At 41.9% G+C, this 26,631-nt stretch overlaps 1 protein-coding gene across 4 annotated transcripts in view; it reads left to right on the forward strand.

Annotated features, from left to right (window-relative positions):
* NEK6 (NIMA related kinase 6) overlaps window positions 1-26,631 on the forward strand; it is a 57,078-nt gene that overhangs the window by 15,148 nt on the left and 15,299 nt on the right. For 3 of the 4 annotated variants that reach the window (XM_068657071.1, XM_068657072.1, XM_068657073.1), the window contains exons 2-7: window positions 5,939-6,066; window positions 12,389-12,529; window positions 13,481-13,543; window positions 16,746-16,856; window positions 20,323-20,431; window positions 21,672-21,779. In XM_068657071.1, the coding sequence (XP_068513172.1) occupies window positions 5,974-6,066; window positions 12,389-12,529; window positions 13,481-13,543; window positions 16,746-16,856; window positions 20,323-20,431; window positions 21,672-21,779 (625 nt within the window). In that variant the 5' untranslated portion in view covers window positions 5,939-5,973. The remainder of the gene's footprint in view (window positions 1-5,938; window positions 6,067-12,388; window positions 12,530-13,480; window positions 13,544-16,745; window positions 16,857-20,322; window positions 20,432-21,671; window positions 21,780-26,631) is intronic. The other variant, XM_068657074.1, reaches the window with a different exon arrangement.

Raw genomic sequence — 26,631 nt, forward strand, 5'->3', positions numbered from 1 at the left:
GCAGTAGAGAGGAAGAAAGTGTTACTGACGCGGCTGTGTGTATTTTGTGAAATAGTTTGCTCCAGCCTTTTGGGAGCGACTCCTGCGGCCGGGCTCTGCTGCAGACGTCGCCAGCTGACGGGCAGCCTGCCTGCCTCGGGCACAGCGGCGGCTCTGGTTCACAGTTAATCTGTATGCTTTGTACGTGGAGAGGTGGGAGTTGGGGCAGTACTTTAAGAGATGCACTTGACTGTGTTTAAACAACCGGTGGATTTCTGGAACGATGTAAGACTTGCCTTTTTGTTTTGTTATACACAAGGTACCCGAATAGAGGGGCTTGCCTCCTGCTGCACTGGGGTTTGGGATGGGGAGGTTGTGAGAGGCAGAGAGTGAGTGGAAAAGCATGGACATACATATGTATGTACGTATATCATATTTGAGGGCACTGCAGCAGGTCAGAGGTACAAACAGCACAGTAACGTGCCCAGGAAGGGCACAGCTGCCCCCATTTTGCAGCCAGCAATGTTGACACTGCTGGAGGCCAGGTTGCATTGCTTTCAGGACGGGAAGCTGTGCCAAAGGAGAAGGCCCCAAGACCCATAGTTCATACCAGAATGGTTTCTGTGGCGGTATGAGGAAGGGCTGGAGTTACAGGGTGCATTATGGAAGCGGCCTCAGGAGGAGCCTTCACCTGAAGCGCGGAGCAGCCCTGCCTGCCAGGCTCCTGGCACTGGCCATGGTGCCTCCCCTCACTGCCTGCGGCCTTTCTGCCTCAGCGGGTGCTTGGGCCTGGTTTGATGTGCTCTTCGCTCCCCTCCTGAGCACTTTTCACCCCCATAGTGGAGGGCCAGAGCGTTAGGCCCGCCTGAAGCCATGCTGCGAGAGCAAAGCGCTCGTCCCATGTAGGCCTCGTTGTGTTCCCCTCCGCTCTGAAATCCCTTCTGAGTTCCCAAAGAGCAGCTGACTTTTCACAAAGCTGCTGAGATACAAACCAAAAGAAAATGAGGTGGAACTTCTTGGGACCTTGAGTGCTTTTGGTGCACTGGTTTCAAAATTTGTGTCTCCCAACTTAAAGCCCGATGGGTGAGGCGAAGCAGCTCTAGGCCGAGCTCAGGTACATTTTCTCAGATATTTCTCTACTTATTTAGGACGCTGGTTCAATTGGAAGTCTTTCACTTCCTTCCATTGTTTTCAGAAACTGTTTTCCCCAGTGGCTGAGGCGCAGGCGAACAATCGTGCAGCATTAACATCTCTGCAAATATTTACATAGGCAGTACATTCAGCTACATAGGAACTGCCCTTTTCTGTGTCTGGCTATACGCTGCCGTGGTGTCTGCCCTGTACGAGAAAGTTAAAAGCATTTTCCAAGGCAGCATGCCTTGCTTTATATTGTACAGCTTTATATTGTACAGCTAAGTACCAATACTTTAATAACTGTAAATATCAATGTATTCTGTATTCGTGAGAGTTCCTTCTGATTTTGCTGTGATAAAGGTGCTTTCATGTTTGGTGCAGAGGGAGGTGAGCCTGCCCCTGCTCTTGTAATATAGAGGTGGCACAGGTAAAAGCAATGTGTGATCATAAGCTTTGGTGTTTGAAACTCACCTGAACGGGTGACATTTTTGCTGCTGTACGAGTTATTACATTGGTTGGTAGCCAAGCCAAGCAATCTGGAGTTTATCTGGCTAATTAAAATTGACCCCAAACGCCAAACAATTGTGATATATCCTTAACATGACTTGGCTGGACTATCCTGGAAGTAATGCTGCATCAATAGAGCATCAGGGAAATCTCCCCGTGCTTTCAGGCACCAGCACTGGTATCTGCTCCACTTACCCCTTCCTCTCTCAAAGACTGGAAGCCCAATTGCCATCATTTGTTTTTAATGTTTAGTTCCCAAAGCAAGCAATTGCTTTTTTATGGAGACAGAAGTAATTGTTTCAGTTTCGATTAAAATCTGGTTGAAGTCTGACTTTAAAATCTGGAAAATGCTGCAAGAGATTTTCTGAATCATATATAACCCTTGCTTTTGTGTATGTGGATTTTTGAGGCATGTGTGTTATTGGGGACTCGCTCAAGTTAAATATCTCATACATGTATTCATAGTAACGTCAAAAAGCCGTTAGGTTGTTCTTGTAATACCTTTTGCAGGTGAGGATCCAGTTCTTTTATCCACTTTCTGGAAGATATGTGATGCTTCATGCAATTTAAATATGTTTTAATTTACTGTCATGGTCAAGACCCAGTCTGAGGCTGTTTGACACTGCAGAGCTTCCTTGGAAATTTGGAAGCATAATAAAAAGCCTGTCACTTGAGAAATGAAAGTGCAGAACTAGAACAATGTGAAGTGAAAATGTGCCAGTGTTGAGAGATCTTATTCAAAGACTTCTTATTTCCTACTGTTGTCTTTGGCTGTTTTAAACAGATTTAAAGCAAACAAATGAAAAACAACAAAAAACCACAGCACCCTAACCCTCAATTATTTGTCTGCAACTGCTGCTCCTCCCTGAATTTGATAACGAGGAAGTGAGACCAACTCTGGAGTGTTGTTGTGGCTGCTTGTTTTTTTGTTCTGAGTAGCTGTTCTCTTCCGTATTTGATTATTTTTGTTGATGCTATATTGTGTCAATGATGTTGTTGCTGATAAAAAGTGGTATGTGAAATGAGTTTGTTACTCCACTTGTTAGTAAAATTACATCCTAAAGCATCACATGAAACCCAAAAACTAGGTATAAGCAAAAAATTTTCTTCAAGTGCAAGGGCTGCCAAAATCTTAATTTTTCCCTTCTTTCCAACTCTTAAAAGAATAATAAGGAAAATTCATTACCAGTTAATATCACCGTCAGCTCTGGAGGCATTCCTTGCAGTAACTAAGCTGAGCTGTCACACAGGTCAGCCTCCTTGCTGCTCGTGGCCAACACGCGCGTGGTGCTGCTGCGTGGTTAGCATGCAGGAGGTGCTGCCAGCCCGATCCCTGCAGCCTGAACAAGGTGGGAGTTTGTAACTCACTTGAATGACTTTGAGAAGACCAGTCCTTTTCAGAGGAATGAACGCGTGGCTTTTGGTACACTACATTTTATGCAAATGCTTACATTAGTTAGAAGGAAGTGTTTCATGTGAATTGTTGGAATCCATGAGATAATTTCATGCACAGATTATTGGACTCTCAAAAAGCCAGCAGTATTTTTGACAACCCGAGTTCCTTTTTGGACATCGCAGAGTGCCTTTGTGTCCCTGGCTGCTATCTGCAGGGCCTCTCGCGAGGATCCCCCAGCCTACCTATGCGGCGGTTGCCAGAAGCCCAGAATAGCTGAGCTGACAGCTCGGGGCAGGACACGCTGTCCCGTAGGTGTCGGGCTGCGGGCGGCTGTCATGTGAGCCCTGCGTATCTCTTTTCAAAGCTGATATTTGGTTCTTGCCTCTTCCTTCGCTTCCAGCTGTAGCACTTTAAACAAGCAGTGACCGAACCCAAACACGCCGCCCAATAAATGCTCCTACGTGCTGGTGGCGGCCAGGCTGTTCCGAACTGCTGGGTGCCTTCCCGTTGTCTGAGCCCTGGATTGAGCAGCCCTACCTTGAGCTTCCTGTGGCAGCCAAAAAGCCGTGGTTTTCCCTGGAACGTCCCGGATTTGTGTGTGATCAGATGTCTGGGGTTCTCATGTTCAGCTGGAACTGCCTCTTCTCTCTGGGCTCTGTTCCTGTCCTGAGGCAGGAGGCAGCAGATAAGATGTTTGATCAGTTAGACTACAGGTACTTCATGTGCACTGCATGGACATGCCTTTTTATCTCGAGGCTGCAAATGTGAAATTCCCAAATTCCTTGGGAGATGAGTGGCAAAAAGGGTGGCTGTCAGAGCCCGTGCTCTATAGCAGCGTTTCCTCTGTGCCTGGGGATTTGGTAAGAATAAATAAATAAATAAAGATGAAAAAAAAAAAAAGCAACATGTGTTACATTCTCCCTTTAGTGAATGACCTTTCTTAAAATAATGAATAATAAAATAATAGTATAGTTTAATAATAGTATATAGTATAATATAAGGTTGGAATTTCATAGGAGGATTTAATGTTGGTGTTGAGAGACCTATTTTTCCTTTTTAAATGTTCACCTCTGTTGCTAATAAGTCTACAGATACCTGAAATGGAAGGGATGTTAAAATCAAGCTGTGTCACACTAGTAGTGATTATCTTTCTTCTTAGAATCATCGCAGGGTTGGGGCTGGAAGGGACCTTAAAGGCCACCTCCAGCTGGATTGGGTTGCTCAGAGCCCATCCGGCATGGCCTTGGTTCTTCTTCCACTGGAGCTTCACTGTTCTGACTTGGACAAACATTTTACTAAGAGCAACCCTTGCATTTGTCTCTTCGTATGTGGTCGCTATCCCCACTTTCACCTCTTTCCTAGTGAGTGCTTGCTGGAGGGAGCATTCATACGCCTAAGGACCAGGAGGAGCCTTTCCCGGTGCTTTTCCCAGTGCCATGTGCTCACGTTGCAGTGGCTGGTGTTGAAAAGCCGGAGCTGAAAGCCCGCTTCCCCGACAACTGTTAGAAGAACCAAGCACAACTTGCAATAGAAATTCTTCTGCATCGTGTTTTCTCTCTCCCCCCGCACACCCCCCCAAATATTTAAAATACCTTTGCATTTTAAATTAAGAATTAGTCATTGCTCAAATGCCAGGCATGCACTATTAATACACTAATGAGATCAGGTTGTGCTCTGTCACCGAGTGAGTACTTGCCAAAACTCCTGAAACAAGTTTCTGAAAATGCTTTTGTTGGCCCCTAAATCTCACCTTGTCACTGTTATGCCTCTCGTCACCATTAAGGACAGCAGCACTGCGGTTCTGAAATGAGATCTTACCTAGAGCATGCACGGATAATGAATAACCGGCTATGAAATACGATGTTTAGCAAGCCAAAAAACTCACACACATCCTTTGGAGGAGAAGGGACGTCAACGTGTTGATGTGCATTACGCTCTGGTCTCATTGCTGAGGACTGGCTTTGCTCCCAGGGCTGGATCCTGACCCCAGACCATTAAATTATTAAATTAAATTATTTCATTAAATTACTAAATTAAATTATTTCAAATTTAACGTGTGTAAGAATCACAAAGGACGTTTGGGGCTTTCTCTGTGTGAATTATTTATTACCACCTCTGGAAGAACACGCGGATAGTTGGGTTCACGTTGATTGTAAGATGTATTGTGGAAGATCAGAAGATGTAGACCCTAAACCAGAACTTACCAAATGTGACCTAGGGAAAAGCACGCCTTTCCTTGTGTTGAATGGCCTCGTTGATTACATGTGCCTGAGATTTCCAAAGAGCCTTGAATGCTTTAAAAGCGGGCAATGTAGGGTCTGTTTGGAAATTCCTTAAGGCTGAGGAATCGTGGCAGGGCGTGAGCTGGTGTTCATTTTTGTTTTGTGAACAGAGAAGGTGCCGGCCTTTCTGCAGCCGTCCCTGCGTGCCTGGTGCTGCAGGAATCCCCTCGCTCAGCGGCTCCAGGGGAAGCGCCACTCCCCGCTGTTAGCCGTGGTACCGGAGTTGAGAAAAGCAAGGTTTTTTTTGTAGATAACGTACCACTGAGCAAATAAACCCCTTCTCTGCTATTTTTCTTAGCATGAAAGCATACCCCTAATGTTTGCCATCGAGGTATTTTTGTTCTGTTATCTCAGGGGTGCGGGCATGAGTGTGACCTGTTGCTGCGTGCTCACGCGTGGCCGTGCCGGTGTGCGGAGCATCAGGGCCAGCCAAGGTCCCGCAGGGCACTGCTGGGTGCCAGGTTTGGGGCTGCTGAGTTCCACCTACACACGGAGCCCATCGGAGGGGGGAAGAAGGGGGCGGAATCAGTTCTCGCTGCCTTGCTGCACAGCCGCGTCTGGGCACACCCCTAGGAAGAGTTTTTGCTTCCCGTGTTGGATTGGCACTGACGAGCCTTCTTCTCTCTGGCGTTGCTCGCAGCTCCCGCGGAGTGAGGCAGGGTTTGGCATGGTACCATGGAGGGGCAGCACAACCACCCGCACCACCTGGGGGACCAGAACAGCGCGCTCTGCAAGCTGCCGGGCCAGGACTACCAGCACGACACTCAGGTAAGCGGGGCTCTCTTCGGCCCTTCTTTGCTTTTCTTCCCTGCTTTTTACAAAGCGTGGGGAATTCTTAGCAATTTTTTTCCCTTTTCCTTTGTTTATAGCACAGTTGTGGCAGTTCTAGGGTATATCCAGCTTGGGATTTTGCCAGCCAGGCAGAGTTTCCTGAGTCCGATTTTTGATGATGATAAGAGACAAAGGAAATACTTTAAATTTCACTTAAAGCAAGTATTTTTAAAACATCTTATAAAAACATGAACTGTGTTGGCTTTCTCTTCTCTGTGATTCTTTGAAGAAAAGGCAGGTGTTTGAACGTAAGTGAATAAATGTATTTTATTTCCTTGTATAGATTAATAGCAAATGCTGATGAGAGAGTTACAAAATACAAGAAAGTTCATCCTACATGAAATTGTAGACTCTCTGACTTCATTTCCTGAGAGTTTCTGGAAGATTTCTACTGCAATATATTTTGTCCATACTGTCATCAGCTTACGCTGTAGTGGTTCCTCTCCCTTCCCCTTCCCACCCTTCTGCAGCAGTGGGTTAAAACAAGGTTAGACCCTGTGATAAAATAACAGTGAGACCTTCACTGTAATCATGAAACTTGTGTTTCGTGAATTCTGAAAACTTGAATTTTTCAGACTGTTTTGCTGATTTTCAGACCAGATGAGTTTTAGTTGTTTGTATTTTGAAAAGTGAATAAAAAGCATCTTGGAAAAGCTGTCAGAAAGAAGAATATTGGAACTGTGGCGTAACACTGCCATGGGGAGGGCACGTGGGTGTTAATTTGTTGTTCCAGCTGTGCAGGCCAGCGATGCTCAAGGTTTCTTGAACAAGAAATGGTCATTAGGAAGGCGGTATCAAAACCCAGTACAGGGTTTGCAAAAACAACGAGTTGCCTACACGATAGTATGACAATGAATGTATCTTACACAGCACTACTTGGAAAATACGTTGTATGGAGCAGAGCTCCCCTCTCCTAATGTAGCAATTTGTCATATTAAGTCATTTAATAATAATTGAATCCCCTTGATTAATCTCCTAGAATTAGCCAGTTGCATTTTGAGCAATTAGGGTTAATTACTGCCTCATTTGGCAGGATAGAGCCCCTGTAATTATTTCATGAACAAGATTAGGAAGTGTTCCTGTGCAGCAGATACATTCATGGCATCTTGGAGCACATGTTAGAATTTGTAATGACATAGTTAAGTGTAATTAGTAGCTAATAATCTATGTTCTGCTGCTCTGCTGATGCTGAGTGGGCTCGTTTTGCTGTATGGTCATTGTTAGTGAAACCTCCCCTCCACTCTGCTAATACCCAAGTTGTGTTAATGGAGGTCTCTAAGTATATTAACTGTTCTGAGAATGATCTAGTCTGGAATTAGGATTGCAGGAAGGTTTTTGTGTTTTTTTTTTTTTTTTTTTTTAAGATAAAAAGGGGAGGAGAGAAGGTGGAAGCTGAAAAACAAATAACAAAATATGCAATCTACCAGAAAAACGCCTCTGCTCAGCAAATGCAGTTTAGAAATTAACAAAAAATTTAGTATTCAGAGGGCAGGCCACCTTACACTGATGACATGATATGATTGCTTATTACATATTTCTGATTTTCCATTTTGCAGGAACGTAATTATGTATAATTTTTAATTTCCTGGTACGTTTTACCTGGAAGAATCTGAGATTACATCTTTTTTTTTTTTCTTGTGAAGGTGTAAGCAGTGCAGGCATGCTATAGAATAGTGCGTGGATGAGAGGAGGGTTTGGAAAGAAAAATCTGACTAAAGTTGCCTTACGAGAAGTGCCGTGCATGGCGGGGATGAAGGCAGAAGAGACAGAGCCTGGGTTTTTGCTGCAGGCAGGGAGGGGTTTGGTACAGCAGGGCCCGCTCCTCCTGCCAGCCCCTTCCCCCCCCAGGGACCAATGCAAGACCAATGCCTGCTCCTCCAGTAGAAGCTTTTCTTGTAGTTGCACGGCTTCCTAAAGCATTTTTCCATGCTGACAGAGGTGTTACTTCTATTTCACAGGTATCAACAAGAAGTTACTTGATGCCAGGTAACTTGTTAGTAGAGCTATGAGTGAGGGTATCAGACTCTTCCTCCTGTCTTTAGCTGCTGTAGCTTAGTGAGAAGAAAGTAGTTCTGAGCACTGCTTCGTATTTAGAAGTTTTCTAATCAGAGTAAGTGAATATAAAATCACAGCTTAGCTTCTGGCTACCTGACTTGAAGAAGTTTGTCAGCAAGGCACACAGCACATTGCAGTCATGTTCTGAGTGAAAGTGTCAGTCACTGACATCTCAGAGTTACTTGTGTTTGTAGCAGTAGGAATGGGAAGTTATTGAGGAATAAACCAGTGACATGAAATACAGAGCTGTAATTTTATATAGTATGAAAACTACATAAAAACTTTCAAACTATATAAACAGCAAAGACACTGCAGTTTGTTTTCTGAAGTGCTTAGCTTATTTCTATGTTAACATGAATTCCTTTATTGATGTGAATATGTGGTCCGCTATTTTCAAGCTGGTATTTATCTCTTTCCTCTTCATAAACTAGTACAGATACCTGCTGATAGAGATGTTAAAACTTTGAAATTCAATCCAAGTTCTTCTTTAAAGGAAACTTTAAATTCTAGGTAACAATCCAGGTTTAGGATACCTTACAATGGCAGCGTAGTCTGGTTTTGAAGCTGCAAAATGAAAAACCTGATGTATTCTTCAATAATTACTTGACTACCCGTTTGAAAGATAATCCATATTTTAAAAGTTTCCTCATCTCTTGTGAGCCCAGAAGTTCTTTTTTTTTTTTTTTTTTTTTTTTTAATCAATCTGTTCTAAGTGTTCTCATAAATTCACGCTGGAATTCCAACCTCAAAGTATACGAAATTCTTTTCAGGTAAGCATCATTGAGTGGAGATGGGTGTACAATTTGGGACATCATAAAAGGGTTTGAAACACTGATGTTCATAGTAAATCATTGCTTATAATGTATACGTGTTCAACTGTAGGGGCTGAAGCTTCTCCATCTACTATCGCAGATGTCTTTTAAAGGTGAAATTAGTTTACGGTAAATGTCATTCAGATGAAGTATGCACTTTAGAAGCAAGGAAACAGTTGCTTTAAAATTAATGATGCATTGCAAATATCAGGAAAAAAAACTTATATCCAGCGTGAAGATAATTAAAATTCAGGTCAGAAGTGTATGACTTAGTCAGGCTAAATTTTTTAATGAGATTTCAGAAAATTAATTGGGCGAGTATGTTTTTACTCTTCTGAAGAATATTTCATTTCATGGCTCTACAGGAAGATGCTTTTATTGGTATCTAAAGATTGTAGCGTCTGACTTTTTAACTGTTGGTTAACCAATCTTTAACAATTTTTTGGTTGATTAAAAATAATCTAAGCATTGTGCAACCTTGTAGCCACTTGTGCAGACTGATGACCAATGCTGGTTCCCCACATGGCAATCAGACAGCAGTAAAACAATTGAATTTATTATTAATCAGCATTGTATAAACCATATAAACCATTGTAATCAACAATGTATAAACCCTGAGCATTAATTAGCGGTGAACAGTCCCATTTTTTTTTGTCTTATTCAGGCTTGTTTTTTGTCTTCCCATACCACCAGGAGAAGCAGTCGTGCAGGCATTGCTCTGTGGCTGGTCAGTATTTCACTGGCCTTTCTGTCTCTCAACGCTCAGTGTTGGCCTTTGCCTGAAACTCCAGGTTAACGGCTGCAGGAAGGGCTGCTGGGGCAGTTGTCCCAGGACTGTTCAGGTTTTCTCCTTATTATTTGAGAAGGAGAAGTTGCTTTATAATCTGGTATGTAGAGACTCCTCGTCAGCTTTAATTAATTTCTTATCATTGCAGTGTATGTCAGGGGCATGCAAGATAAAATAACTGTTTTCTATTGTTTTTTGTTTTTTTTTTTTTATATTACAAAATCTTGCTGATTCTGTTTTGCAGAACCTCATAAAACCTCAAATTTTCAGGCTGAAAGTTCTGGTAAACTTCTCCCTTAAGTATTTTGCAGAAGGCCATCGCCACATATTTCTGTGAGCTTTGAAATTTTTGCTTTTGCATCAATGATTACATCTAAAAGAGGACGTGTATGCCAAAGATGTTGTCCAGAATAGCTTGTTCCTGCAATAATCTCTGTGTTTCTTCTGAAAAATGAATAGCCTCTTTATTTGAATGAGGAATTAATTGACTTTAATCTTTGGCTTTTATTTTTTTTTTAATAGAGTACTAGAAGAATGAGACTTCATTGTGTGGACAAAGAGAACAGCCTTTGTCTCAAAATGAGCTGTTCGCAGACTGTCCCTTTCCTACAGCTGCCCTGCAAACCAAAGTGTGCAAATTGCCAAATTATCAAAATGTCTTCAGATTTGTAGTGATTCGCATTTTTTCCCCTCCTATTTCTACTTCTTTAACACTTCACTGCCATAAGTCATGACACAAGTGACATGTATGTCAGGCCAGTCTATGGGGATGCTGTTCTGAGGAGGTTGATATTAGGTATGCTTAATATGTGATGTTATTTGTAAGAGTTACCTGCTTACATTTAAGTACAAAAAAGCACAAGAGAAGATTAAGTTTAAGCAGACTTGTGGGAAAGTGGACTGCCCCAGTCAGCGGGGAGCTTTCTGATAGGCTTTGGTCGAACCTGGGCACGCTCTCTGGCTTACACTGCAGTCAAACATGCAGCCTGTATGAAAGCTCCATTACTTTAATTAGGTCTGATAGGTTGTGATAGCAAATGCAAATCTAGGTCATTGCATATGTAAATGTGCAGCTGTAGTCCTGGAGGATGCCAGAACATATCAGCTAAGGTGTCCAGTCGTCATCCGGCATTAACTCCAGCAAGGCAAGCAGACTTTATATGTTAACCGTGCAAAAGTGGTTGGAACACACACATACCTCCTGTCACTTCACTAACATCATAAAATCACACTGCAAGTGTTACCTTTATTCTGAACTCCAGGGTAGAAAATCTTTTACTCAAACTTTCTTACTGCTCAAGAAGAGCCATGGCTGAGGAGGTGCACAGTTAAGGGGAACGCTTTTATATCTTTCTGTGGTTTAATGAGATAAAAGTGGTTTGCAATTCTGTATGCTGATGCCTTTGTTTTGACCAGCTAAAGTGATTTATATAAATACCTGATTGATACTTTTTTTTTTTTATTGAGTAGTAACAATTTTTATTCCTGTTGCAAATGAAAGAAATTCAAACTTAGTTGTAAGAAACATATACTGTGAGACGCCGTCACTCTGGCTTGTATGTACCACTGGTAGAAGTTACTGGACTGAAAGCTTTACTTGCATTTTAAATCCTATTTCCATTCCCAGCCCTCTGGGTTAGGAAATTACAGTAGCAGCAACAGTCACCTCCCTGAGCTTCCAGCCTCTGTGGCCTGCTCTTCCTGGACGCTCGCTGGGGTTGTCTGCTGAAGATGCAACTTAAACAACAGCTGAGTCCCTGGGAAACTGTCCCCACAACTTCCCTTGTGTACTTGGCTAATTGCTTTTTGCGTTTTTTGGTGGGAACTCTGAAATGGCTCAAGATGTTGAAGCTTAAAAATAGTCTACTTGGCATGCTCAACAACTTTGTCATTTATTTTCATAATTTTTTTTTCAAAAATTGTTTAGCGGTCACGTTAATTACAGAAGAGACCAGAATGGCTCTAGGGAGCAATTCAGTCCCCAGAGCCCCTGGTCCTCATTCCGCTGTGTCTGCCTGCCCGGCTGCATGCTCACCTGAGGCTGCTCCCCAGGAGGCATCCACACCTCCGAGGTGCCAAGTGGGCAAAGCAGATGATCGGGTGTGCGACCAGGGAGACGGTACTTTGGGGCTCATTAGCTGCTTACATGGGAGGCAAGAGTTCTTCCTTTTTAGAAAAGTCGTTTAACTTAATTCAGCTTACATTACTAACAAATTACTGGAAATTAATGCATTTATGGTCAGAATTATCTATGGACTGATGAGCCTGGAATAAATTCCTGATCCTCACAAATGAGAGCACGAGTGCATGTGCGCTTGGAGTTGTTAACTCTGCTCTGTACAAATCTCTGCTCTGGTGCAGCACTGCAAGGAGTGCACAAAGCAAATTGCAGGTGAGGAAAGGAAAGCCAGACCACTCCATGGCCCGCTGTATTTCCAACACCAGGTTTCTTTGTCTTTCTTGCCTTCTGTCCTTATTCTCCTGCACACAATTAGTCTTAGACTGCTAGTTTGGGGTCTTACAGGAGGCAGATTGGGAATGCAAGTTTCTGGGTTTTCTATTGCTTTTTGTAGCTCATTGATTCAATTTCTTTTGAATTGAACAGAGACATTTAACATCGTACCCATACCGCTGCACGCTGGCAGACTTTCAGATAGAGAAAAAGATTGGACGAGGACAATTCAGTGAAGTTTACAAAGCAACTTGTCTTCTGGACAGAAAACCTGTGGCATTAAAGAAAGTTCAGGTAAGCATTTAAATTCAAAGTGTTACTGCTTAGCAAGTAGAATGGGAATGCTTTAGGTGTCTACACAGATCTAAAAAAGAGGCATCTGACTCAGAAGTGTGTTCTTCTGTCAGCAGTAATAATGCTATAAAATGTTTTACAAACTGAGAGCTCACTGTTTGAGTCCATTGGATGATCTGGTCTGATGTTATTCTATAAATCACAGTTACGCAGCAATAGTAACAGCAGTGTAATTTCATATTTATTTTTAATTTCATTTTTTACCTTATAAAAATGGTTTATTATTAAATGTGTGGGAAAGAACAAGGCTCTAATGGCCATCATCATACAGACAAGACTCTGCCATCTCAGCACAGCCCAGCCGCAGGAGGCGAGGGCAGGAGGGGCAGCTGGAGGTGCTGGCTCCTCTTCCCCCCTCTGCAGGTGGTGGTGATACCTGGGCGTGCGGGGGCAGCCGCTGGGCTGCTCGGTGGCCAGGCTCCCAAGTGCTGAAATAAAAGACAAAAGAAATGCTCGTGCTTGTTGGAGACTCCAGAAGAATTTCAGAAAAGCTTTCATGCCAGCAGTATTGATTTGTAACTCAGCATAAAGTATTGTGTAGTGTTATTTAAAAGGAAAAAAAACAGTTTGTCTTTTATTTACCATGTGAAAAAGTAGGAAGCTAAATGTTCGAAAATGATGACAGCAAATTCACAAGCTAGTATCTTTAGTTTTTTTTTTTGCTGTTTAGAATATTGCCTACAGGTTCTACAATTAATTTTACCTTATTATTTATTTAGCTAGTACTTTACTAATTTCAAAATAAAGAAAATGTTTCTCTTTGATCTGAGTGTTGTATGTATACTCATTACAGTACAGGCTATGCGAAGTGAGGGACAAAAGACAAATTTCCTATTAAGTAAGTTCTTAGTTTTTATTATTTCATTTTAATCCGTGTTTTTACCTTTGTAGATTTTTGAAATGATGGATGCCAAGGCTAGGCAAGATTGCATTAAAGAAATTGACCTCTTGAAGGTAAGAATTTTACAATTCTTATTCTTCAATTTTTTGTTTTGAGGAAAAAATGTTTTCAGGTTTGCCTTTCATAGCAAATAAAGCTCATAGGGCACATACAATCTTAGTAGACTGTGCTTTCTTTTGCAAGCTAAAATGTCTGCATTATATAAGTTCTATCTAAAAGCATTATTTTATTGAGTTTTCTGCAAGTTGTCTAAGGAATCTATTAAAAATCTGTCATAGAAAAATACACCAAGTACTCTTATTCCAGAGAGGTATGCAAGTTCTGTGCTTTGTATTTTGATTTGTTTCTCTCTTTAAAATAAGCTGATTAATGAACCTGCTAAAGGGAAAAAGTTTTGCATGTCTGTCATGTTACATGTGTACATACACGTGTGAAAAATGGTAGTTTAGGTGCAAACCCTGAAACCAGACAGTGCTTTTAAAGTGATTAAACCCACTAATGATCTTTGCTTTCTCAATAATTTATTTCAAAACGTTTGTGGAAAATACGTACACGTTGCGCTTTGTTGGCTCCAAGCCCATGTATTTAAGTTAAAAACCTCTGTTTGTCTGAAATTAAGCAATATCCATGTTTATTCTGAAGTCTTCAGCGGTAGTCTTCCAAGCAGAGTAGCGTGCCTGCAAGTTCTTGTTTGTGCGTTTTCCTGTAGCAGCTGGAGCTCCCAGGGGAATGAGTTTCCATGATGCCAGCAGAGTGCAGCTCTGCTTTGAAAACTGCCAGCTGATAAAATGGGATTGGTTTTGTTCATCCGGGTTCATCCGGCCGGCTCCAGCGCCTGCCAGTCAGCAGCTGAGCGCGCGTCGCCCCGTGCCTTACGACACGCAACGTGTCAGAGCCTGCCTGCAGCTCGTCTCCTGCTAACGGAGAGCTCCGTGCTGCCTGTCCTTGCAGCAGCGTGGAGGTGGCTGAAGGCATTTCTGTGGATGTGCTGGGACTGAAGTCCCCAGCACTGCTGTGCCATCAAACTTTCTAGGATGCGTTAATGAAATAGGAAATGTCGTTTATCCAAGATAAGGTGTTCGCGGTGTTTTTCACATTTAAGGATTTGTGGGAGTTAACATACTTTGCTTCTGACAAAAGAGATTCCAGGTAGCCTTCGTTATGCCACAGGCATATACCGTAGTTACAGAAATAACCCCTGAGTCAATTTACTTATTTATAATAAGCTTGACAAAAGGAAGAGTGGAGCACGGAGATTTGGCGTATCCAGAGTGCTCTGCCCAGCTGCTCCGGGAAAACAGAGTCCAAAGGTCTGTGAGACAAAAGGTAGAGAAAACGTACACGCCTGCATTCACACCTTGGGCAGGTTGTGGGCAGTCTCCCACATTTTCCAGCAGAGGAAGGAGCTCGGTAAGGCTCCCTCCAGAGTGCTCATCCTGCTGCTCAGCCTCAGCAAAGGGTGGTGGCAGCTCCAGCTGCTCTTGGGCAGTGTTTGGATGTCTGCTTGTCCACAGAGCCATCACAGAAATTAGCTCAGTGGCACGGGTGTCTTGTTTGTGACCTTGCGTGACTTCACTGTCACGGAAGAAACACCGCTCTTTAGAGCTGATGAGTTTCTTTAAATCAATACGAATTATGTCAATAAAAAGTGCACGTTTGTTCTTTCTTGGGAAAAATATATTTAAAATCTTTGTGTTAGTTAAACAATGTTTGTGTGTGAGTAGTTGAGTTTTGTTATAAGCAGTAAACTAAACAGAGGCTGCGGGGGGGAACATGAGCATGGTAAGTCTCCAAAGGTGTGCGGTCTGCATTCCTTGTTAGGGTTGTTGTATTTTGATGCAATTTATTGGCACGCGGTGCTGAGGTTTAGAGGAAGGTTTGTGTGATTGCTTGAACTCCCCGTTGCCTTTGGGAACTCAGGAGAGTTTTCCTGGCAGAGTAGCCTACAGAAGATAGAAAGCAACTCACAAGTCGGAGGCTTACCTTTATCAGTAAGAGCAGCGTGCAGCGTCCTGGCGTTGGCTGTGCTGTGTCAGCTTGTGCGATGCTGTGGGGGCCGTGAGCCATCCCGGGGAGCACACCGTACCCGTATCCGTTCTGCTCCTGCTTTTGGTGCTTTCTTGCCTGGAAGTTGGTCTTTGATCGATGTACCTGAGGGCAGACATGTGAAAGAAATTTCAGCAGAAGTGGTGGGCTCTGCTATTTATTTATTTATTATTTATTTAAGGCTTGGTCTGGTGGGAATGCTCTTCTCCTGATGCCTGCACATGGATCCCATTAACACTAATGTGCGTTAGTGTCGAGGCATCGCAAAGGAGAATCTATCCCCTAATGTGCATGCAGAGAGGCGTGATTAGCATGATGGATCATAACAGTGTTTCTTTTGGCTTTGTAACCCCTGAAATAGGCAGGTTGAGTCACAGCTGTTTTGTAGATGAAATGCTCACTTTGGTAGTTTCTAAATTCACTGCATTTCTAAGAGCACAAGAGAAAGATAATGTCATGCAAAATGAGCAAGAGCGAGCGACTAGAGAAATCTGGGTACTCCGTTACCTTCTAAGCAATTAGTTTTCCGTTTTAAGAAATTCAGACATAAAATATCAAAATGGAAATTTTAATTTGTTGAGCCAGTTTCTTAATTTAGTCCTGTGAATAAAGCATAACAATCTGAGAAGCTGCAAATTTTTAACACAGGGGGGAGGGGGAGAAAGTAAAATACCAGTTGTGAATATAAGAAAAAGCTATACTTAAATGGAAGTAATAAGTGAAAATGTAAGCATAAATAATAGGGATAATAGACTAACATACTGAATGTAGTTTGTATGTTATTTTACTTCCATCAAAATTTTTGTTGAATTTTACTCGTTTTTATCAAGTACAGTAATCAGTAATTGATTTGTATGTGTGTTTTTTTCATTATTATTATTCTAACAGGGAAAAAAAAAACAGTTATTGCTTACTGAGTGTCTTTCAGAATGTTGCTTTTAAATACTTTGTGAGTTTACAAGAGAAAAGGCTGCTTCACCCTGTTCTGGGCCATACTGCTGGTTATGCAAGAGACTTTTATTAAGCTATGTTTTTGATAAATGAACTTGTTTCTGACATGCTCTCTGCGTACAGTTACCCAGAGCAGTTTGTAGTTGCACCTATTATCAACCGTTTTGCTTAATGATTACAAAAATGGTACAAGCTTTGTATCTTTGAGTTGTTACTACACTGTTAAAATTTTTTTCCTTGCACTTCCTCTATCTGCAGCAACTGAACCACCCCAATATAATTAAGTATTTGGACTCTTTCATTGAAGACAATGAGCTTAACATTGTCCTGGAGCTGGCAGATGCTGGAGATCTCTCCCAGATGATTAAGGTAAGGAAGTGTCAGTTCTAAAGGGGTACAAACAGCCAGGAGGCAGCAGCCCCATGACTGATGCTCCTCTCGCGGTGATGGCGGGGCCGAGACTGAGCGTCTGCGGGCAGGTGGGATGCAGCAGGGGCTGCTGCTCGCCCTGCCTGCTGCTTCAGACAGGAGCAGGTCTCCGTGTGGGTTGGTGGGATGTGTGCCTTACTTTGCAAGGCTGATTCATCCCACCTGTGATTGATGAGGACATCTAATTGTTACATTCGGTGTTCACATAGCCTGTCTGCCACTGAAGACATTCAAGGAAGCGTATTGACTTTCCTTGCAACAGGGATTTGGGGTTGAGAAAATGTTTCAAGTACTTGCTCTTCTCTTATGTCGCTCTCAGGAATACTTGTATTGCTGCAAACCAGCTTTAGTTAAGCTGTTACCACCTGCTTTTATATTTTCTTTGACGTGTTAATCTTTAGACATACATCCCTTGTGAGAACAGATGTGTTATATCATGTTTGTTAGCACTCTCAACCTTCTCTCCATGTTTTACCTGTTTTTTTTGCCATCATTATTCTGTAATTATCATAAATGAATGTTTGGAAAGTTCTCCTCCTCCTTGTTGTCACAGTTAAAATATCTTATTAACAGATTTGTTTTCTTTGCCAGCAGAGCTATGAGGCACTAGGCCAAAGGCTGTCAAACAAGTTATCCATTCAGTCCGTAGTCAGTGGCTAAATTTACAGTTTCCCTGAAAATCTGCTCCATCTCAGGGAAGAGTCCCCCTGGGCGAGCAAGCTGGGGGTGGGTGGTTGGCGGAGCAGTTCCTGGGGAAAGCCCCAAAATTCCAGACACGGACCTAATCCACAGACCCCTGATAGCAGCAGCAGCTCCGGACCTGGGGGTGAGCTGGCAGCGGCCGAGGCCAGGGGGAGGCTGGTGCCTCGCTGCAGCAGCACGCGGTGCCTTGCGGGTTGGACTCTCCAAGGGGCAGGAGACAGCCCAGGAGAGCCCCTGCCCTGCCCCTGTGTCCTCTTTCAGCACTGTGCTCGTGTCCAGCTTCTCATGTGTTTTCCCAACAGATCCTGGGAAGCCTGTGGTTCATCACAGGCTCTTAGTAGCTGCGGTTAAGGCTTGTGAGGGTAGGAGTTAGGGCTGTGATCACCCTGGGATGTGCAAATATTTTTCTTCATTTTTAAGTCTTAGCTTAAAAAAGTTTTGCCAGCATAATTGTCAGGTATCATATAAAATATTTGAGCTTTTTACAGCTTTTAGTTTAAGATTTTCCCTACTAAATGTTTTTTTAATCTGTGGGGGTTGGTTATTTCATTTTCTTAAAATTATTTCTTGGATGCCTTAATAAACAGGAGTTACATTTTTCTGTTTTCTGCCCATTCCTAGGTTGATAGCTGGAACAACAGTGTAACTTAATTTTTCTGTCAATGCTCTCCAGTCTGGTCTGCTTTCCCGTATGTTTATTGCAGTCATGAGGAAGATGAGGCTTTGTGAAGGTCATATAAATGCTGCCATTCCTTTGGTGCAAATATTTGAATTCATTTTTTTAAGTAAAAGGTGGGGAAACAAAAACAGGAAAAAGAAAAAGGAAAAAAAAAAAAAAAAAAACTAAAACCAGGAGGGAATTAAATTCTCCTCCTAAACATAGCTTGAAAGTAAAATTGACGAGCTGAGGTTTGCTGCCTGCTCTTCTGTGGCGCCCTTGCTCCCCACCCGTCCCTTGGGAATTTAAGCTTATGTGAGGATTTTCAGTTTCGGAGAGGCGGTAGGAACAGCAGTAACAACACTCTGAAGGTGCGAGAGTGATAAAAACAGGGACTGTCTTTGTCACGCCCCTGTTGCCTGCATTATTTATGAGGTATTGTAAAGCTGATGTAACAGAGTGCTGCTGGATAACCCACTGGAGAGTTGGGACTCTCTTGTAAATGTCAGGCAAGTCTTATTGGACATGACATTTAGAAAATTATCACTTGTGGTCTTGCATATCCACTCTTAAATACTTTAATGAGAATTAAATAATATTATCGTGTATATAACACTTTATCCCTCACCCTCTGTAATTCCTCTGTGCTCTCTATCAAGTTTCGGTTTGAAACTGTTGCAAGCTGTCAGACTTGCTGCCTGGGGAATTGCACGGTCGTGCCCCTTCACAGCTGATATGCAAAATAAAATTTGCCATTACTTGAGTCAAACACGATCCAGTAACAGCATTTCACATAAAATACAAAATGTGACAACGGACATCAGATGTCTGTGCTGAGAGGAAAAAGCACAAGTTGCAGAAAGGGGCAACAGCCAATTTCCTTCCTTTATTCTTGCTCTTGCATGCTGCTGACTGAAATTCTCAAGGGTACGATGCAAAAGAAATGTGATTGTAGAGTGCTAGAAGGGTATACAGCGTTTCAGAGATGGTCGTTATCCAGTCATACCTTGTATATCAAAGGATGAGGATAAATCCTAAACCACTGGAAGGGAAGTGTATTAGAAATGTGTTTTGTTAGCGTTCCAGATGAAGAACTTGCTCAGTATCAAGCACAGGAAGAAGCAATGAGAAGTCAGGGACCAATAACCAGAAGTAGTGCAATTTTGGGAAGCATTGGAGGAGGCTGTGGCACTTTGCACGATGTACCCAGCTGTAGCGTGTTCCTGAAATGGAAAAGAGCACTTGAAGATGCATCATCATATTTGGCCTCCACTGGAGTGTACAGCTGATTATTTATTCCTGTAATAAGTTACTTGGGAGGAAGAATTAAGTATTGGAGATAACCATCCCCAAGACGCACTACTTCTTATTGCATGCATTTTGCTTTTGATAATTTTGCCTGAGAGCTTTTAGCACCCAGAAGTCTACAGAGTCTGGACTCAGCTACGCTTGGCACTGCAGAAAAGCACACAAAACGGCCTCCTTCCAAATCTGTGCGTCTTGATCAGCGGTGTCTTTGCAATCTCACTAGAGAGAGTTCAGTTAATTTAATATTCCTATTATGCATAAAATAGAATATATTATCCTACCTGATCACAGAAGAAATATAGATACTTTATTGATGCTATGGCCATCTTTTTAGAAGGGGAAACATATTTCCTTATTGTTGTTAATAGACTACAATAATGAATGCTTATGAGATTTTTTTAATGATCTTTTGTTACTTAAGGCAAAATATTTGAGACATTTGTTGTTTTGAGGCATTAAATATGTTTTGCAAGGTAATTAAGGAGATTAATGCTAATTATAATTGGTGTCCATTCAAAAATGTCAAACCTGTTTACGCATATTTTTCATAATAGTTGTTAATGAGTGAACTGCATTGAAGTCTACATACAGAGAGAAGGAGTTAAAAGCTAATCAGAAGAAAAGTCATGCTGCTGCAGATTGGGAAGACACGAGCAACCTGCAGTTGACTAACACGAGTCCAGGAACTAGTCAAATATGTTGCTTTTCGACTGATCTTTTATTTATTTCCTTCCACAGTATTTTAAAAAGCAGAAACGGTTAATCCCGGAAAGGACGGTGTGGAAATATTTTGTGCAGTTATGCAGTGCAGTTGAACACATGCACTCCCGCAGGGTGATGCACAGAGGTAACATTAATTCAGTCTCTTTTCACTGAATAATAATATAATGTTCCAATTAGTAAGCGCCTACATTCAAAAACAATTATGCTGATGTTCAGCCAATGCATGTTTAGAGAGGCTGGAGCTTGCAAGATGGATTTCTCCTTCTGTCTTTTTGCCTCATTGTTAAAGGATTCAGTCCGAAGTGAGTGTGGTATTAGGAAGATGAGCTGCTTTGTATTCCAGACACTGATATTAAGTAGAAGTGTCAAACTTGCCATTAGAAAAGTGTCAGAAGTAAAATGCTGAGACTACTAGATAACAGTGAACTCTAAGAAATAGTCTTCATTATATTAGTTGTGACCTTAGAGAGTTTAGAAGAGTTTTCCTGTCTTGGAAGCTTTTCTGAAATATTAATACAAATATGTCCCACGCTCTCATACTCTGTTCTCCATTTTCATTAATTATTTTTGAATCTCTTGTCTTAGAACTTTTTGCTTTGAGCTTTATCCAAACATTACATTGCTTCTTGCAGCATAACTAAAATGCTTTGTGAAGGACTTGTGCAAACATCCCAAAAGGCACTAATACCAGTTTGTGCTGCTTCTGCTATTTCTTTTCTCCTTAGAAGTAGTGAATTCTTAACCATTTTTTCAGCAGAGTAGTATCACTTTTGCTCCTGTATCTAACCCCTCATGTAGCTTATCAGTTGTACCTGAGTTAGTTCTACTGTTGTTAGCTGAAATTTGGAACCACGTGTATTTAGTCTGCTTTGACCCATGAGAAAACAGCCTTTCTAACTTGTATCCTGATCTGGCTACTTGGGAAACCAGAATTCTACTAATCTACACAAGCAAAAAAGGCTGCATAGTGCCCAGAATTTGCGTGTGGTAGGACAGTAATTTGCCAGTGGTATCAGGGGACCACGCAGGCAGTACTGTTTCCTGCAGAAAATGATTGTTTCCAAAAGGAAGCAAACTTAAGCATTCCTTTGATTCCGTCAGTTAAAGAGGTTGCTTCTATTGTGTTACGCTGTTTCCTACGACTTTTCCCTCACTGGTATTTCTTGTGTGCTGGGAAGTATGTTCTGTATTGTGTGTGTATGGAACCTGAAGTCACGGAAGACTCAGCCTATCAAAGCTGAGAAGAAACACAGTTCTGCACAAGTCTGTCCTGTACAGGCAGTGCTCCGGGCTATGTTTCTATTGCAGTATTAGAACCAAATAACCTTTTGTGGCTTTGACCTTCTACCTTTTTCTCCTTGCAGACATAAAACCAGCCAATGTGTTTATAACAGCCACAGGGGTGGTGAAGCTGGGAGATCTTGGATTAGGCCGTTTTTTTAGTTCTAAAACCACTGCAGCACATTCCTTAGGTAAGATGATACTTCTAGACATTAAGCAAGCACTGCTGTACAGTTGTTAGCTGTGATGTTCAAAGGAAGTGGTTTCTGTCCTCTTGTTATGACAGAAGTTTGATTTGGTGGGCACATACCATTGTTTTCTGTGATTTCCTTTTTAAATACTATTGAAACATTTGGAGTCTTCATACAAAAATTACTAGATTTTTTTTTTTTTTATTAAAAACTCCACATGATGGTTGTGTTGTTTTTTGTTGTTGTTTTCTGGCATGTCTGGCTTGGTAAAGCAAATGTAACAAATGCAGCTTTTCCATTCTAAATAGCATGCTTGCCTGCACTCTGCTTACTAGAATTAGATGTTACACAGACAACTTTTTTTTTTTTTTAGCAGATGCTTCTCAGACATCTTCCCCTGAGCAGGGATTGTGATGGTGTTTGAGGTGAGGGAGGTGTTTAAAGCTCTCAAAGCTTGTCTGTTCCAGAGAGGGACTTGACTTGAAATTCAGTTCAGGCTTTAAAGATCCAAGTTTTCTTAATGCCTTCCACGTATCTGAAGGTTGTTTTCCTGCTCCACTGTCTGTGCAGCATATTGTTCCCACCAAAGCGTAGTACCCTGCTTTTATTCTTACTGAACTGTATCCTGTTTCCAGACTCTCACGCTGATCACTCTGAAATATTCTTCTGTACTCTGCTATGCTCTGGCTCATCCCAGATTTTTGATATCCATAAAGGCAATAGCATTGCTGTGGTTAATGAATATCTTCAAAGAACTGGGGCTATCGGGTGTTTTGCAGGACTTCACTTGAGGTAGCTTTCTGTTTTGATAGTGAACTGTTTTCCGATCAGTTTTGCATCTGTGAAGTGGTTTCATTTAGATTAGATTTCAAAGTTTGCTTATAAGTAAACCTGTGCGTCTTTGATAAAAGGTCTGTTAAAGTTATAAGATATCTGTTGCTTCTTTCTTTTTTAAATTAATAAATTTAAATGATATCACAGAGTTTTTCTTTATTAGTGTTACCATCTCATGTGTTGCAAAGAAGTAATTTTTTGCATCATTATAAAATTGCATTAAGACTTCTAAAAAGTAAGTTATCTACAAAATCTGGCAAAGAAACCTTATTTCTTACAAAAACAAACCTCTATGTGTGATCTTACAAGAGAAAGCCAAACTAGAAAACCAGAGCGACAGTATGCTTTTTCTCATGTCTCATAAGAGCATTCTTAAAAAAAATAATCTTATTGTATGTTTTCATCTCTACAAGTTGAGGTATTGTGGAAAAATCATTTCTTCTGAGGAGAATGTATTTTCAGCATGAATCAAAAGATAAATATTGATGTTTTGATAACATGAAGGAACTACACAGAAACTGCTTCTGCATAGGAAAAAAAGTACTGTTAGTATTAACTACAATACTATAGGAAAGTATACAGTGTACACAGTTCATCCTTTGACTTACAGTATAAAATATTTCATAATTATTAGTTTTCCCCTGAGTGTCTGTACTCTGTTGAGAGATGGCTGATTTTCCATTCCTGTTGATGCGGCTGTATTTGTTGAGTCAGAGGTATTTCTGTATTCCAGCAGAGAAGGATCCTTGCCTTTAGCACGGTATCAAAGCTCTCTTACATTCAGTGCTCTCGGTTGATTTTGGAACACACAACTTGTTTGTTTCACTATTTGTCTTCATTTGTGCAATTTCCTCCACCAAGTGCAAGTTTTGCTTGATTGTTTCTTTAAATGAATGCAAACTTATTTGAGAGTACTCTGCAATGACACTGGGCTTCTAAGTCCACTTCTAAGTAAAGAAGGAAGATGTATGCCTTATTTTATGTGTGCTTAGAAAAAGTGAGATGTTTCTCCAGTTTACTTCTCTAAAATATTAATTTTCCTTTGCATCAAAAGTTACCCTTGGATATGCACACCTATACCTAATAGATTAAAATAAATCCTCTTCACTGAAAGTTACAATCTCATCGTTTGAACAGGCAAAAATATGACCATGTCTAATTATATGATCTTATCTAGCTTGACTGCTGCACTTAGTACATTAATAAGGATAAATTGGGGCTGGGAAGCTCGCTGCACATATAAGCCGAGCTCGTGACCTTTACCAGGGTTGCTCTCTCTTAATTGAGAAGGCTCCTGTAGGAAGAGTTGAGCCTCTTGTGTGTGAACCTTGCACTTCTCAGACCAACAGCATCCTGGAAACAGGTGAATGAGATGCAAAATGCTAACGGACCAGCAGCGAGCGATTTTGGAGACAATGTGCTGTGCTGTGGGGGCATGGACAGAACGCCATTTGCAGTGGTTCCTGCGTGCAAGCAAAAAGAATATTTTCACACTCAAAAAATATTGCAGACTTGAAGGTTTTGGGTTTGGGTGTGGTTTTTTGGTTTGCTTTTGGTCATTTGCCAGACATACAGGATTCGTGGCAGCAGGAAAGATGCAGATCGTGGTTTTGGTTTCACGAAGACGTTTGTGTAAGTCGCCGTGAGTGATGCACGCGGGGCTGGCACAGGCCAGGCCCAAGCCGGAGCCGGGCCCCGTTGCCCTGGCAACCGCCCTGCGCCAGCCTTTCTCTGGCTGCTGACCCATGAATCGAACACAGGGCCTATGCAAATACATTCATCCCTTTTTTTTTTTTTCCCCTTCCTTTGTATTTGCCAACATCAGACTGGCATAAAAGGGCATTCGACAGCGCCATGACCCGCCTGGCAGGTGTACCACCGGGCCGTGGTCGCGGCTGCACCAGGGATGGGAGCCGTAATTAGAGCAAGGAGCAGAATGAACGTCAGACGAATTACCAGGCAGCAGATCATATTTGTCAGGAAGGATTGCATACATAAAAATTAAGTGACAGTACATGCCGGCATAATGAAGGAAAAATGAAAGATTTGCCCATACACAGCGCAGGAGAGGCTGGTGAGCCTTGCATCGGGTGCGGGCAGCATGGGGCAGCTGCGGCGGGCACCCGGGCACCTCCTGCCCACCATCCGTTCTGTGGCCATAACAAAACCACACATCGGGAGAGGCAGAGGAGGATCCCTGATGAAGGCCAGAAGCGACGGCATCCCTCAGGCTGCAGACAAACCCACCACTGCCCCCCGCCATCCCTTCTTGTAGTGGGGCTGAAGCGGCGATCAGAGCTGCTGGGAGCTCTCGGCATGCGTGGGCTTTGCTAGGAAGCTCCTAGATTTTTAGGTAATTGATGCAGCCAAGGTGGATTTTGTTTGCTGCTGTCACCACATGGTGCCTTGCCTCTTCCTTTCCTGGTGCCAGCGGGATGTGGTTGGGGTGGAGTTGGCTGTCAAGAGAGCTTGGTGGCACTGAGGCAGGGGCAGCTCAGCCCACGGTGAGGAGGAATTTTTCTTTCCTTTTTCTTATTTTAACACCAATCGCTCTTTTCATGAAGAAACTTTTATGGCCTATTCCTTTGCTATTTAGAATGTGAGCATTTCATTTCATTTCTAGTTTTCTTCCCCCCGTTGCGTGGTACTTTTCCCCAGAGCCAGGTGGCACCGGTTTGCTGGCCCAGCTCGCCGCAGGCAGTGCCTGGGCTTCACCCAGGGCATCGCGCCCGGAGGCGCTGCAAGACCCGGCTGCGACGCCCTGCTGCTGCGGGCGGGCAGCGTGCCTCAGGTGTTGTCTCCCTCGTTCGTCATTCACAATTTAACAGGGCTAGAAGTATTCCTGTTTTGTCTTGTCTTCAGTGTTTGCTCGTGTCCATTATTTATTTTGTTAATCTCCGAGGACGGCATCCAGAGGCGTACCTTGTCAGTTAAGGTATTTCTAACAAGCATGTTGGAAAAGCCCTGTCATTAACATTTGCCATAAAACCTAATTACTTGTAAATATCATAATGATATTATAAATAGCAAAATATTTAAGTACTCCATTTAAGACTTTGGAAAGTTTAACAATAAAATGCTAGATTTTGTTTCACTAGGATCTGTAATAAATATAGAGAATTTCCATTATTATTAAAATGGGCCGTTTTATTGTGAAATGGTATAACGCTCATTTTTAGCCAAATAAACTTGGCATTATCCAAGCTTCTGATTGGCTTTACATTTTGAAAACCAAAAAACAGCAATGATGGAAAAACTTTTACACAGAGTAGTCTTGTTTTGGACCAGATGACTTATTATTTATTCTTGGACAAGAATAAACTTGGAGCAGATTCTCCTTTTGGGGGATGTATGCAAGTCAAACCTTCCCAGTTTAGAACATGCAACTAGCTGTGGATTGGTGTACGTGGGGTGTTGCACGTTCCTTCTGGTTTCTTGTTGGATATGAGGGTGAACGGGGAGTAACTCTGCCGTCATGAGAAGAGCTCTTTTATAAATAGATTGTTTGTCCTTTTTTTTCCCTTGGCTTGCCAAGCTATTTTATCATCTGAAGCAAAGTCACAATACTTCGAGGGGCTTTTTTTTTCCTTCAGAAAGAAAGACACACACAAAAGAAATCTGCCTAATATTACAACAGCCAATATTCTGTGAATCCTGAGAAATTTTTGCTTTTTGGTATGTGCCTGAAGTACAGTATTTGTGTAAAAAATGATTGCTGCAGGTATATTGCAATACCTGCATATAAAAATCTGACTGTAAAGACTTGGTAGAGTTGTATTTGTAACTTAAATAAATAAAGTAAGAGAACTTAAAGCAACAGGTCTACTAGAAAGAGCTGAAATACGATGCACAAAATACACTCTTTTGTAGGAATAAGTAGATTTATTTATTTTTAACCTTTCATTGAGACAATTAGTGTGGGTACCTCATATAGAGATTTGAAGTAATTTAATGTACATTTTAGTGCCTTTGACCATGGTTTTATTTTTATTTTGCTGTCACGTCTCTGCTGTGGAGG

This window comes from Anas acuta, chromosome 20 (assembly GCF_963932015.1).
Source record: "Anas acuta chromosome 20, bAnaAcu1.1, whole genome shotgun sequence".
Classification (NCBI taxonomy): Eukaryota; Metazoa; Chordata; class Aves; order Anseriformes; family Anatidae; genus Anas; species Anas acuta.